General features: G+C 35.9%; 1 protein-coding gene across 4 annotated transcripts in view; it reads right to left on the bottom strand.

Annotated features, from left to right (window-relative positions):
• FSTL5 (follistatin like 5) overlaps positions 1 to 16,306 on the bottom strand; it is a 322,895-nt gene that overhangs the window by 54,270 nt on the left and 252,319 nt on the right. For all 4 annotated transcript variants that reach the window (XM_056358066.1, XM_056358085.1, XM_056358076.1 and 1 more), the window contains exon 10: positions 14,455 to 14,589. In XM_056358066.1, the coding sequence (XP_056214041.1) occupies positions 14,455 to 14,589 (135 nt within the window). The remainder of the gene's footprint in view (positions 1 to 14,454; positions 14,590 to 16,306) is intronic.

Below are 16,306 nucleotides of genomic sequence, written 5' to 3'. Positions count from 1 at the left end.
AGGTGTTTGTATTTGTTTTCTTTTGCCGAAGTGTTAAATAGGTCATTTGTACTTTGACAGACAGGAGGAGGAAAGACACAGCCCTGTGGTACCAGAGGCCACTGATAACTGGCCTCGGAGTGGCACTGGTGGCACTAATCACAACCTTTGGACCTGGCAGTTCAGCCAACTTTCAGTTCACCCCGCTGCCTGTGCACCTAGCCTGTACTTTGTCAGTTCTTCTTTGGAGATATCATGGCAGACAGTGTCCAAAGGACTTCTAAGGACAAGATAAACATCTACTCCTCCCCTTATCCACTCCACAAGTCACCTGATTACAGAAGGCTCTCAGGCTGACTAGGCACACTGTTCATAAATCCATGCTGACTGCTCCTAAACACATTCTTGTCCTTCATGTTTTTAGGAATGGTTTCCAGGGTTATTTGCTTCCCAGGGATCAAGGTGAGGCTGCTGGGCCTATCATGTCTAGGATTCTCCTTCTTGCCTATCTTGAAGAGTGACACTGGCTTTCTTCCAGTCTGCAGAAACTTCCCCTGATCCTTCAAAGCTAATCCAGAGTGGCCTCGCAATGCCATGGGCCAGTTTGCCCAGCACCCGTGGAGGCATCCTACCCAGCCCTCTGACCTGGAAGTGTCCAGTTTGTATAAACGGCTTCTAATCTGATCCTATCCACCACAGATAAGGCTTCCTTGCCAGAGGAGGAGTTTCTTCACAGACTTTCCCAGTGGTGTTACATTCCTGGGGCCATTTTTGCCAGGAAAGACTGAGGTGAAGACGACCTTCAGTACAACTTGACTCTTTCCATGCCCTTTATCACCAGGTCCCCCGCCCCACTCGGCAGCAGGTCCGTATGTTCCCTAGCCATCTTTATGCTGATGTCCTCATACAAGCCCATTTTTTGCCCTTCATGTCCCTCACCAGATTCAGTTCCAGATGGGTTTTGGCACTTCTTTTATCCCTGCATGCCCAGACAGTGGCTCTACAGTCAGTTGACAGTTCTATGCTTGTCTATTTCATCTTATATGTCTTAATAACGCAAATTTATTTCACCAGGGCAACCTGGAGGATCTTCTTTAAAATTAGTTTTCCCTTCACATTGTCAGGAAAGAACCATGTAATGTATGGCATTGAGACCCTATACATTTAGCCATAAAATTATACTATTTATCAGTCTTTTTTCTAGGGATGACATAGGAATGAAAATAAAAAGTAATTACAATTATTCAACGGTGTGAAACTACACAGCATCAAATGAAATGACTTAAGATGCTAAGTACAGAACACATTAATTTGTGTTAATGCAAAATGATATGTGTGGTTCTGAGCTTTGCTCACCTAATAGAGATCAAGAAACCTCACATTTTTTAATAGGTCCTATAACTTCTATTCAAGAAAAATGTCCAGTCTTGAAATAAAGACTGTAATGCTGGATCAAGAACAACATCTGTAGATGGAAAGTATGCTAAGAAACATATTCTTTACCTTCCTTTATGGTTAAGCTAAAATTCACGTATTTAGTAGCCAGACCCTATACTCAATTCTCACACATTTATAAACTTCAAGACATAAAAGTACATAATTATTGATAGATTTTAGTAAATTTTTTTTGGTTTTAAGACAGAACACAGCCCATCTTCTCTTTGCTTTATTTCCCTGATGTATAAAAAGGAGGGTATTCAGACAACATACAGTTATTAAATAATATAAGGAGATGTACTGAGAGCCTTGCAGAAGATACTGTACTCAAGGAGTTAGTGACCTTGAGTAGGCTATGTCTGCTACATCGGGCCTTGTACGTAAGGCTTGAGAAGCCTGTGTGTTAGCATGGGTAGCTGCTGCAAGGGTATATGCCACAACGCTTGTAACAGACTGCACTGCACACTGGTGGGTGTTATGACAGAGGTAACATTGTGACCTGTCAGAAGATATATGGTTTTGTTTGTCAAACAAGATAAAAGCCGCCATAATATGGGAGGGAGAAGGAACCTCTCCATGGACGGGATCTGCACAGCATGCTGTGGGAAAATCCATCTGGAGTTTGTCTGATGCCATATGCATGCAGGGTACCCAGTGTCTGAAGAGATGTGAGATTTACTTGCTATTCCTCTTTTTACTCTACCTTAAAGCAGCTATTTTATTACACCATTTGTTGCTGGGCCTTTTATATTGACATCCAAAAAGAAGCCTGCACCATGCCTCCCTCTCCCCCCACCTACTCAGTGCAGAACAGGGGAGAATCCATGTTTGAGGATATCTTACTTTTTTTTTTTTTTTAAACACACACAGCTCCATAAATACCACTCTTCATGGCCCTTACATAGCTATTATATGCTTTTGTGCTCAGACCCAGCCTTTGATTATGAGTAGCTAATATAACACCCGAAAGCCTACTCTTCATTATTCATTTTGTGTGTTTGCTGAACAGTAATAGGTTGCACATTTTTCAGTAAACTCTGTCCTTAGTAATTCATGAAATTCTGCAGCAGACAGTAACAGCAGTACAGATTCTTATCCTCTTTGGATGAAAACAACAACTGCAAAACCCCATGGTATTTCTGTTACTAAATGAATAACAGAGTACTACAATGTCACTTTCCAAATAAATTCTTTATCCTACTCCTTATCACATTGGTAATAAATGTCATTACATTCACCTTTCTGTCTCAACAGCCAATGGTAGAGCTTTCAACTGTGTCAACTACAGTGTTCTTCCTCCTTGCTTTTCTTTTTCTCAAACATTTAAGGCATAAGAATTGGAAATAAAGTATATGTGTGTATATATATATGTACATAGATATTTTGCTAAGAATGACATTCAGTGAATTTGGAGATTAGATTTAGCTCTTCTGCTCCCTTTTGGCCATATAATTACATGTTCACATTATCAGTAATCAGTACAGAATACTATATATATCCAAAGAAAAACAAGATCAGGGCAATAAGATTCAGAAAAGAAACCTGTTCTTGAAGTACAATACTTCGTTTTCTTCCAGAAACAGTTTTCTGTCCATCACATGCATCAGTGGTCATTATGCAAGAAGATGTTGAATGCACTTTTAAAATCTTTTAACTTTTAAAAAACTTTTCTTTTAAATTAAAAACTGACATTCTTTTGCAATGATTTTATGTATGTGTGGTTAAATAATCTGAAAATTTCCTTTCTTTTCTTCTAGTGTTATGTATGATGAAAATAAAATAATAAATTTCCATAAAATGTTATTTTGTGGCACTGGCACTCAAAAAAAGTGGATATCCAATAAAACTTTAACACCTGAGAAGTTTCCTAGCTTTCTGCACTAAAAGAAAAATCCAGTTTAAAATGGTTTTAAGAAGAGGGAAAAACAGCAGAAAGCCATCTTTTCTGCACTCTGTATTATTCTGATAAATGGGGGGGTGGGGTGCGGGGTGGGGTGTTGGAACCACTGACATCTTCTGAATGCAAATAATGATTTTTCATTAATATAGAACCACTGTTGGGGGCTCCGGGTTTTGTCTCAACAAAACACAAGCCTTGTGTTTAAAATTATGGAAATATTTACCTGAATTTCTCTAAGAAGGTAACAGCTGATAAATAACAGTCAACAGGTTTATATCAGCTCATTATGCTAGACTTTGCACCGCCACATCAGAAATCACTGTCCCTTTCCAAGCCTTCAATCTCATAATGGCAAGAGGTCACAAGCAGATGTAATAGACAATAGGACAATGAAGAAGATGCAATAAGGCCAAATGGCAAAAGCGTGGAATTCAATGTTATTTTTCACAATTATGCCACCATAATCTGCTATACTTCTAATTGTACAAAAAAGTAATTTCAAGTTTCAAGGGATGCTCTCTGCTTACTTCATTGATAGCCACGAACACCATCCTTACTAATCATATACACATCATAAAGAAAATGTATCTTACTCTTTTTTCCAGTATCTCTAATGTATAAACACATGTCTTTATGTTACAGGGTAAATCTATACCATCATTACTATCTGGTTGCTGAGCCACACAAGGTTTTAATTATCATTTTTATTTTAAAAAATAATAGTGCTAAAAGTGAGGATGAGATTAAGGTGATTTACTTTTTGCTCAACTTCTACTATCAAGCAGACTGGAAACATATATGCACATATCTGCTTATAATTTTATTCTTATTTCATAAGAAATTCAGATTTGTTGGTTTTATATACAATTACCTATAAACCTTATTTTTTAATGAAGCAAACTTTTTTCCTGAAGTTATCTGTTGCTTGCTTCAACAATTTGTGAAGTAATTATGCCAATACAAATTCTATCAAAATTCCATTCTGTTCTTATGTGACATGCACTTTAATCTCATGTAAGATTAATACAATAACTAAATATCTGTTTTTATGACTCTTAAACTGTTGTTCAGAAGTTATATGTCAAAGTTAACTGCATTTGGTCAAATATGACCATGTTACCTTATTGTTCATTGATTTATTTTCTATAAAACTTTATAATTAATCATGCTGAAGTCCCTTCCCATAGCACATTAACTCAAACCAGTCTACACTAGCAGGAAGAAAAAATGGTTCATGAGCTGAATTTCTACCCTATACATGGAAGTTTAAAGTCTTTGCCTCTGATGCTGTCAACAAATATAAACTTGTTTAGCTCTGCCATAAAATTAAATGCCAGCATAAATTATCTCTGAAGAAATTAGGTAAATAGGTACCATTCAGTATAAGATATGACAGGAAGCTTCTATTAACATTGCATAAAGGCTTTCAGAGAAAATTTAGGCCATAAATCACAGTCAAAAGGCTTTCAGTCTCATTCCAAGTTCTAGACAGTGGAGATGCCTGGTTGCTTATGATGGCCATAAAGCTGTCAAGTCAGTAGCATTCAGATCACATAATCCCTTGTTAGGTAATAGGTCTATGTTAGGTAATACACAAAAATGGCACAGTTAGAAATAGATCTACTTAGTGGTATGGAACGGGTATATTATTTTTTAAATTTAATCACAAGACACAGTACATAAGGCAGATAATTTTAATCCTGCTTTTTGTGACTAGTCGGAATCTGTAGGAGAGGTTGCTTTGCAACACAAGAGTCCGTGATGGATGACCAAGAGTAAAAGCAACCAAATATTAAAATATCATCAAGTACTGTCAAATTGGTCTTGAAAATGCCTTAATAGCATTACTTGATAATTTTCTATCATGATAGTTGTCTCCCCAAGGTACACACGTATGCCTCAATAAATTTTAGAGAAATACTTAAGAAGTCATACTAATCAATAGTAAACTAAACTGCACTTTATAAAATGAAGTTTTCGAAAACATTAAGAGAATGAAAATATTCTAAAAACCAGAAAATGAAATAAACAACAATAAACCCACAACACTGTTTAAAGGGAACAGAACATGTTTTCATGATCTATGACTAGCTCCATAGGATTATGCTACATTGAAACTGAGAAGAAACCAAAGCAGAACTGATAAATATACCTGTCAAAGTCATTGAGAAAGAAGAAGATAAAAAAAAACCCAACAATGGATTTTTAAAGTTACTTCACTTCCAAATATTTTACTAGTATATGAATTTTAAGTATCTGAAAATCACCCTGGAAATATTCCCTTGTCTTTGATGATCACTCTTTTTTATTTTCCTGATTTCTGAACTGCCAGATTTTCTTTTTTAGATCTATAGATTACACTGATGGTCTCTATTCCATTATTTCAATTAAATATTCCCATGCTACTATAATTTTTCCTTCCTATCCTTTTTTTAAGATTATAAAATGATTTATTTATAGTCCTTAGCTATGCATTATATTCCACATTCAGCTAACTTTATTTTGACTAAAAAATGAAATTTGGACCAATTCCATTGGTCCTACTACTACCTGAATCTAACCTAAATAAACAAATTCCACAGATGGAAGTTGCCATTTCTTCTTCCTCTATTTGTGATTATTACTGTACTTTGTATCAAGAAAAAAGGCAGCAACATCTTGCCAACTCAATCTTCCTCATAAGTGTATTGTCAAGACACCGTGTCAAATTATCTTTGGTCTATGTTTGAATTCTTCTGCTTCCCCATAGTGTTTCAACAAGATCAGGCTGATGATTTTCATTTGCCTTATGGCTTCAAGGAGTTGGGTTGATCCAAATCTGTGTTTGTGACTATCAAAGGTAGCCATCAACATAAATCTGCAGTGGGCCTGTCAGCTTGTGTGCTCATGCTTTAAATGCTGCTAAATCCAGTAGTATGGAGGAGAAAGCTATCAGTTACTAAAATGTTTGAAAATTCCTTAAAGTACATCTGCATGTACTGCAAGCTAGAAAATGAAAAGCCACCTTTATCAGTTACTGTAGAGATGCTGGAGTGCTAGAATAAGGACCCTATTTACAAAAAGAGAGAAATATCAGTCCTCAAGAAAAGTAGCAGCTTTAGTTACAATTAACATTCCATTTTTGTGCTAACAGATGAAGTTCCAACAGCTTGACATTCCTTTACATCAATGCAGCAGCAAAGGACCCAGAAATCACCACAAACGATTGCTCAAGGTAGAAGTATTGTGATACCAGAATTATTCAAGGTTTAAATTGGACTGATATGAACGTTTTTTCTTAATGTTCCATTGAGAATATACCTCTATAAATATTTTTCCTTATTTTCACAGAAGCAGTATAATAATTAAGAGGCTGATTAAATACTTTCTACCTTACAAAGGAACCACAAAGAGAGTAAATGATGTGTAGTCAAGACAAACATTTAAAATAAAAAGGTTCAAATGAAGTACATAAAAATACTTGCTAAAAGTTGTTTCAGATGTTTGGTCTGGTGCTATTAGTTTTGAATAATTTTCAGACTATATCATGAAGTTCAAGAGCAGTACTGCTACATATGCCCCTAGAAGCTCCCCCACTCCTTGGAACTTGGTAACTTGAGTAGCTGCAGGTTAGACTGAAGTGTATATCCCAGACAAAAGAATAGACAACACTCGCACAGAATTCAATTCAGTAAGAAATCAAAGGAAATGAGTATGATTATAGGTCAGCTAATACATTCTAGCGGAAACCAGGTCACCCCAAACAAACCTGATTATATTCTTCAGATGCAATTATAAGTTTGGAATGTAAAAATCCATACAGATGTAACTTGGAATTTTGCTAAACATCTGATCTGTTAACACAGAATATTCTGATTAAACAAGTTATACTATAGTAGTAAAGTACATGTTAATTGAATAAAAACTGCCAAATTGATTAATCTGAAAAAGTAGCTTTCATTGTTAAATCATTAGTAAAGGTGAAGACAACAGTGCTGGAATGTGTCCAGAGCAATGGATAGTGAGTTGTCTAAACCATTTTCATCAATGATCTGTAAACAAACATAAAATAATTTCCTAAGAAGCCTGCAAATCACCTGTTATGATAAATGACAGTTTCAAAAAGTTGTTTCAATTACTTTTTCAAGTACATTGCTAAAATGATTACATTTTGATACAGCCAAATGTAAATTTAGACATCTAGGGAAACATAATACAGTTGATGTTTCCAGTGGGGGGCTGAGAAGGTGGGAAGGCACAGGATTTGGAAAGCGAGGCCTGATAGGATATAGGGCAGGTAGTATATAAACATAAACTTCCACTGCTGATACTGCTGGAAAAAAATGACAAGGGATCAGTGGACATGGAAGTAAAATGTTACCAAATTTCTATTTTTTTCTCCAGAACATTAAAGATTCAAATAATAAATTTCCTTCTGCAAAGAGCCGTTCCCATTTTTCAAGAAAACCATACCAAAATCAATTACAATCCTCTAGGCAAGGAGACCGTCTGAGTCCTATGGTAACCATCTTATTATGAGAAACATCTACTTAGTGTATCTGAGAGTAAATAATCAATATTTAATGATGGTATATTCATAGGGCAAGAATTCTTGAGGTCAATTTATTGGGGAAAAACTGAGAATCAAAGGAAGAAACTGAGGGAAAAACTGGCTTCAATATGAAAACTAAACATTATTCCACATTACTGAAACTGGTTAATTAGTAAAGCAAAATACAAAGAGAAACAAGGGATTCTCTGACTCTGTCTTTCTAACTCAAGCAGATACATTTCTGGGAGGATACACTTCAGACAAACAAAGCATTAAATCTGTACTGAGGCAGAGCAGGATGCAATCTTGTGAAATTGAGAAGATACCATTAGATGAAATGGTTGCATCATGCTTAAATCTATGAATCCATTAAATATATGTTCTGAAAAATCAAGCTACATTGGAATGAAACTAAAACCAGATTTTAAACTGCTAGTTGTATTATAAATGTGATTACGTCAGAGGCTCCTTCCAGCACAGCTGAATTCAGGTATTATTAGGGGATCATGACAGTAGGGGAGACTCTGCTGTCTTCAATGAGCTTTAGAGCAGGTTGTTAATCCCCAGAATGTTTTCACCAGTCACAGCAGGGGTTATCCAGCTATCACCCAGACCAACTAGCTCATTCTTGATGGCTTTAACTGCAAAATTGAGGGAAAATGTAATTCACAGCACAAAAAGTTTCCAGTCTCTAGAGAACAGTTTTTAAAACAGCACAGTTTTTGCATTCAGAAATATTTTAGATGCTCCTGTTGTAAGAGTAGGATATACAGATCTATTCACTGTATATGCTGCATGGCTCTTGTTGACTATCAAACTCATGATACTTTAAAATGAATGTTCTGAAAAGGTATATAAGGAGCCAAAAAGGCACAAGAATTACAGAGGTAATTATTTTTTTTTCCTCTTTATTAATTTAAGATGCTAATTAATACAGAAAAAAATAATAATCTAGTGGGAAAAGCAAATAAATGTTTTACATCTGTATAAAATGTCATAATGATCATAAGTAGTTTCCAGTCACAGGAGAACATTTTCTTGAAACATTTACTTAAGGCTAAATCTTCTCAGATTAAAATATAGATTTTCCAACAGATTTTACAAAATCTAGAAGTTCTCAGGCAAGGGCCCTGTTGAGAAGAAGATAGGAGAACAAAGACCATATGAAATGTATGCACACCAGGAAGAACATTAATGAGAGAACTGGGCTTGTGCAGCCTGGAGAGCAGGCGGCTTTGGGAGCACCTAATAGCAACCTCCCAATGCCTACAGACATTCTCAAGAAGACAGTCAGGCTCTCCACAACTGGCTCTGCAGCGACTGCTATTAGAAAAAGCAGACAGGCTTTCACACACACAAGACCTTCAGGTCTGACACAGAAGCAGAATACTTCAAAGCCTAAAGAAGAATTACTGAGCATTTAAATAGTAAAACTGCATTTAGACACATAGATCAGGGAAATCAACTACTGACAGAGGTGGTCAAAATGATACATGAACAACTAGATAAATAAATGTTATCAAAATTATCTCACACTACAGACTGTTCCTACCTAAAAACCTTCTTTTGACTAATTCTTTTCACACTTGCAGATTTTCCTTTAATATACATTTACACTCCAATATGCTTTATTTCTTAAAAAGGCAAGTTAAATACAATGTTCCACCTACTAGAACAGTATAAAGTTCAGTTTCTCAGATATCACTCTTATTTATTCTGATTGGTACTAGAAGTGGTGGTGTTGTCCACGTGGATGAAAAAGGAGCAGCAGTATAAGACATACACTGTCACTGTGTGATCACAAAAATGTAATGACATTAAAGTGACTAGATACTCCTGGATGCAATTCCACATCTTATATAGAGGATTATTATGTATCTTTTAAGGATCACTTTGCCCTTGTGCTCCTATCCCTTTTCCTTCCATCCTCTCTCCTGCAGTGTTTAAATGGTCTCAGTAACCTGTCCTCTTTCACCTGCTGCTACCTGTGTCCTCCCTTTCTTCCTCACATTATTGGCCTCTTCCATTGCCCCTCTCCCCAGGTCTCTTTAACTTCTTCAATTTACTCAGCCTTATTCCTCCTTACCTACCTTTCCTTGGATGCTACTTGGAGGACCACTCAAAGAGCCAAGAATAGCCAAGAGCGTAAGAAGAAAATTATCCTCACTTTCACATCTACGTAAGTCCATAGAGCAAAGAAAAAGCAGATACATTGAGAATCTGCTCTATTCTGGTAATCCTAAAGCCTGGGTCTACTGAGTGCAAATAGTATCTTCAGAACTCTACTGAACTCCCAAGAAGTGTCACCCCACTGTATAGATCAGTGACTGCTTGGAGATTTTTACTGTGTCAAACACATTGTTTTTGTTGCCATATGTTCTAGTTAGAATCTCGCTGCATGAACCATCAATACCAAGTCCCAGAGTGTGATGTACAAATCTTTCAATAAAATGGCGTAGCATTTTTTAACATGAGTGAAATCATGTTTTCTTCCTAATATCTCTTTTAGGACTGACCACAGTATATTAGCAGAAAAATTAAAAACTAAAAGCAATAAAAAACCTGTTGTTTGAGACAGCCAGCACTAAAAGAATGCTTCAGTCTAAATGGTCAACATCTGAGGAATTAAACAGAATCTGATAATAGACAGGACCAGATGCTTATCACTTGTACTTGTAAAAGTATTTATATAGGTAATATAAACTAAAAATTTCCATTACAACTTCAAAAATCTAGCAAAAAGTGTGCATGTGTTTGGACACATTAAGTATATCAAATTTTAGCTACAGAATGAGTTAACTGGTAAAAGACAACGCTGAACTTAAGGTATTTTAAAGAAAATTTAATTCCTCTTACCTGAGACAATGCCAAAATGAAAGCATAAGCATGTTTTCAGAAGTTTTATTTTTAGTGCACACTGGAAAAGGCTGACGTGTTAACAAGAGGTCAAACTATTCTTGAGTCTGTCATCCACTATTAAAAATTGTACTTAAGTGTGATAGAACGATGGTTCAGTGTTCAGTGCTGGCATCTACTGAACAGTTCTGGATGAGAAAGCAGTTTTACAGTATTTTCCATTCACTTCTATTTCAAATTACCACCTTGATGATAAATCATTATCATTAAAATATGTTGATTTTTCATGGGAACTGGAATTCAAATTTCTGAAACTGCAAACTTCAAAATAAACAATGTCCTGACACCCCTAAGTCATAATCTACATTGCATATTTTTAACTTTGCTATTAGCATCACACTTCCCACAGTGTGTTCAGTATAGGTTTGCCATTCACTCTCTTTTCTGTTTATAATACAGACAGATGCATCAGATGCCTCTAATCAATGCTGTGAATTTTGGAAAGCTAGCAATCTGCTAACACTTTTAGCCACACAGGTGAAGGAAAGCTTCGCTTATTATTTAACAATCTATTTATCCATAATGGCACTAGTTTTATTTTAGGTAGAGGTGCCAGAAAATATAAACTTTTCTCTTAGGAGCTGTTTATACCACCTGTTCCCAAAGGAACGAGCTAGTCATGACCTTTTTACTACATATATTAAAGTTTTCTCAAAGCACTGTGCTGAGTTTTCTGCATAACAAATTTGGGATGTGTTGAAAATGAAATTCCGCTGATAACTACCAAAAATTTAGCTTATCATGCAAAGTAGCATTAAAACCCAAAAGCTTTTGTATGCATATAAACAATGGGTCAGATAAGTACAAAAGAGAACGTTTCCTTTGACTATTAAAATTTCTAGGAAATAAAATCCATACACTGGTAAAGACGGAACCACGTCCCGAATTCATTAGGTGGCTTAAAAAATGACTATCAGGCTCAGTGCAGTGCAATTGTATTTTACATTTTTGAGCTCCACTGCAGAAGTTCTCACTACCTTCTCAATAGCCAATCAACTCAATGTTCTGAAATGCTTTTATTTTGCTATGATTTCTACCTTATGTAACACATAAAAAGTATACAAATTCAGATTAACTGACAAGCTAGTGAGAATGTGTTCTACTTTCGTTCAAAGCAATATCCTAAGAATTCCAAAAGGGAGTACTTCAGTAAGGAGAGGGGGACGAATAAAAAATTATAAAGGTAAACACATCTGCTTTATTCTCTTAAAGGAGGATAAAAGCAAAATTATTTTTAAAAATGTCACCTATGACAGGCATACTCTATATCAGATCATATGAAATCACATTTACATCACCAGAGACTATCTTTAGAGTGTAACTTGTGTGACCGAATCAGCAGGTTTTAAATTAAAGTAGTAGTAGTACTGTGTTTAAAATGTGTAGGTGGGGGAACAAAAGCCCGCAATCCTATCCAGATGGTTTTACCTGTGTCATTTTCTTCCCTAATAATCCCTAATCGGCTGCATGAACTCATGTTCTGGGAGAAATATAAAAACAAGCAGAGAAGAGTTAATAATAAAGACCTTCTCTTAATCTCAGTTTTCTAATGCTAGCAACTCCTCCCTGTCAAGGGACTTTTTTTAAAACAGAAGCATTTTTTTTAAATTGCTTGTATGAAAATTTGTACCCATGAAGGCAGTTTATTCATGTAGTTGTGATAATGATATTGATAGTAACTACTTTTTTTTATTAGTATCTAGCTTAATCTTCTTGCATGTACAGAAATGGGTTTCTGTGCCAAAGCAAGCAAATCAGAGTATCAAAGTAAGCATCTCATGTAAACAGCTATTGCACCTATATTTGAATAATGTAATTATGCAGCTATGGACTATATATGTATTCACAAATTCACCAATTTTTAAGAAACCATGTCCAGACATCAGGGAACACAATGGTAAAGTTCTTCCCCTCAATACACACCACAGAACTTGAAGAGTAAATGACTTCTATAGGAAGAAATTAGACTATGTCTTTTGGATTGTCTTAGAAGTAACTGGGTTTATATTACGTCTTCCTTCATTCACATCTTTCATGACACTGATGGTCATCATAACTTACTGCCAGTAGATTTTAAAGCACTTGTTGCAAGTGGTGCTCATTCCATAGCATGTGATTTTACAAATCCTGTAGTTAGCTGATCTAAAATTACTGTATCACATTACAATTCCTGAAAACAGGATTTTGCATACGTGTAGCTATTTCTGCATAATCGCCACAGATCAGTTCTTTAGAGGATACGACAATTAGGTAACTAAAAATCTTGGAAACTGGACAGGTGTATATAAATGTTTTCTTGTTAAGGGTAAACAAATCTTAACCAAACATAAACAAATTCTAGTTTTGTAATTTGGCAAAATTCACAGTTTTCACAGACTGCAGAAGGCAAATGGAGGTGACCAAGCTACTTCGTATCACCGGATTACTAGGAATTCAGCATGATCAGATAATTTATTTATCCTCAGCTGCCTTCTCAGAATGTCTGAGGAGTCATTTTCATGACAGTTAAAAAAAAACAAGTTAAGACTTTTGAAATGACAGTTATAATTAGTATTACTGAAAGCAGCTAAGTAAAGATATTAACATTTGAATTATAAAATTTTCCTGCATGGAAGACTTCCTCTGAAGCGTTTAAAGCTTAATAAACCCCCATGTAGCTGAACTCAGTATCATGTCACAGGAAGTGTCAGGCAGGTTTCCAGCGCTACTAATTCTGCCTCTGGTATCTTCCGTCAAGTACTTGGCACTGTTGAATAAGCTTCTAGATGAACGGGAATGCCTTAAGTTAATGCAATCAGACTCAATAGTAAAAATAACTATCATTTTACTAGATTTACTTCTAATCAATATGTAGTAGTCATTAAAGTAACATATTTAAAAGGAAAAAAAAAAAAAAAAGGCAAAACCAAACAGGTGAAGTGTAAACTCAGGAATGCATTTTTCTGAGCAGAGGAAAGAAATGGAAGGGGAAAGAAGAATCAAGGCAGATAAATGGCAGGTAAACAAGGTTTATAGGACCCACTACCATTCAACAGAGGATAAAGGAAGCTACATCTTGGTAGTGGTAGAGATTTCTTTGGCACATTGAACTCCCAACTTAGCAAATGAATGTGATCACTGTTGCTCAGCATTTCTGGAGAGCCACGGTTATCCAGGCACAAGGCAGCATGGGCAGGCTGGAACTGATTTGGACCTGCTAAGCACTCCAGCAGGTGAGATGAAGTCCTGTGATGACTCTCATGTCATGAGTGCCAAATTTGACACTTGGTTTACCTCAAGAACATACAGGAAGAAAGACTGGAAAAAGTCTTCCTCCCACACTACCATCAAGCCCTAGAAACAACACCATGACTACTGCTGCTTTGCCTTATTCAGGCACCCAGTTCCTTTTTCCCTTCATATTCCCTTCATATACAACACATCTATCATGAGGAAGCTATCCAAATTTTAACAGCAAAGTGAAAAATATGTCAGTTCACAGAATGAATCAGAGATTTCATTTTACTTTTAAATAAACTTCAGATTACACACTCTGCATTCGATGACTCTTGGATATCATTACGTAAACTTTTTTAAAATCAAGTTATCTACACATTCTCACTTTAATGTATTCAATGTTTCATAGTTTTTAATATGAATTTAATGTTTAAGTGAGGGCTACATGTATTTTTATACTTCTCGTAATACTTACGGGTCTTCCGAGCAGAATCTTCTACAAAAAGAGAAGAAATGTCTTCATCCACCCCTGCTTCATTCTTTGCAATACAAGTATACGCTCCTGTATCTTCATAGCGCACGTTGCTGATGTGAACCTCACTACCATTTGCTGAAAGAAGAGGAAAAATTCAGCAGGCGGACATGCTACAGTGCTTTCAGATTATACATTCAGAAGGCTTTTTCCGCTCATGCTAATTAAGCCATTTTCATTTCTGAGTTCATAACTTGGATGCATGCCAAACTAATCTAAATGTATTCAACTGGCTAGTGAATTCCATGCACTATTATTTATCTCACGGATAACTGGAATACCTCAGCTGATTTTGCACTTCAAAGCCAAATATCAGCCTGAGGTTTTATATATGTTTAAATGACTATCACTGTCTTTAAAATCAGGTAAATGCTATGTTTTTATTGTGTTGCATTTGGTCAGTTGCCACTATCACTGACTTTACACAAAATAACCCAAGCTTCCATGGAACATAATGGGCTAAAGTTAAACATAAATAATAATTTTAATAAAATTATCTGTTTCTAGCAGGCACCTCATTTTTGTGTGTGTGTGAATGCAGTGTAATAACAGAAGAAAACAGGCACATTGGAATTTTACACCTACATCAGCATAGGAGTCCAAGGAAACCATGAATTAGTTGTATGTCGGCTTGAGCAGGAATGTCAACAAACAGTCCAGGTTTCACAGGCAAAAGTATTTTAAATAATGTGCTGTGAATAATGATGTGATTCAATGCATTTTAAGTATAGTATACTTGTTCAACTGTCAGACCTATCTGACAAAAACAGCTTTATAGGTATTCTGAAGTATGGACAAGAGAAGGCACCAGGTTATGGTGTAATGCTCCTCTTAAACCACCTTTTGCTTGAAGCTAAGACATAGATAGTTCAACCTGGGAAAAATTCAGGGAAAACACAACGAGATTTTCAAAATTTTACTTCAAATAATAATATTCTAGAAAATGTATTTTGCTTGGAGAAGAAACCTTTTTATTTATTTATCTCAAATATACGATACAGAGGTAGAGGGAAAAAAAATCCACTCAAATCCCTACAGGAGTAATTAACAGGGTGCTACTACGGAAGAGGAGTACATCACTTTCTGCTCATTGCTGAAAGTGTTTCTGCAAGGTAATTGTTCATATACACCCAGAAGACAGGGCCATTAAAGAACAGAGGACTATGACACCTATAGGGAATGTAAGACTCTCTTCAGAGAAGCATTGCTGTCTGCCTGCTCTGCTGTTTCTCACGCTGACTACTGTCTTATCCTAACACACATCCTGTTTCTGCAGATGAACAAGAGAAGGCTTTGAAAGGAACAATGGCAGCATTACTTTTTTTTTTTTTTTTTTTTTGCTCTGGCTAGTTAAAAATCACCAGAAGGACTGCAGAAGCTAGAAGGTTTTGTGCTGGGCAGGTTCATTGAATTTGCTGAGCCCTGAGGATTCACAGAAGATTCATAAATACCAGTTTGGTTTTTATTCTTTATTTATTTATTTATTTAATAAACTTTATTGTTGATTAAAAATAAGACTTTACTTTAGGGCTTGGGTTTGGTTTTGGTGTTTTTGCTTTGGTTTTCCTGGTTTTGTTTTGTCTGTTTCTTTCTCCTTGTGTGTGCAGTGTCTTTGCACTTTCCTGGAGGCTGTCTGAAACCCCTCAGAAAACAGCACATGCATTTCAGGTATTTCTTCTTCTGTCCTTTCTGCCACCAGGTCCCCAAGTCACACTAAGATTCCTACCAGTTAAAAAAACCTTCTGTTTTCAACTGAGCTGCAGTACAAGTAAAGTTTGGTCTATGTTCTGATTTA

This window comes from Falco biarmicus, chromosome 1 (assembly GCF_023638135.1).
Source record: "Falco biarmicus isolate bFalBia1 chromosome 1, bFalBia1.pri, whole genome shotgun sequence".
NCBI lineage: Eukaryota > Metazoa > Chordata > Aves > Falconiformes > Falconidae > Falco > Falco biarmicus.
Note: the sequence above shows the minus strand (reverse complement) of the source record. Positions and strands in the feature narration are given on the sequence as shown.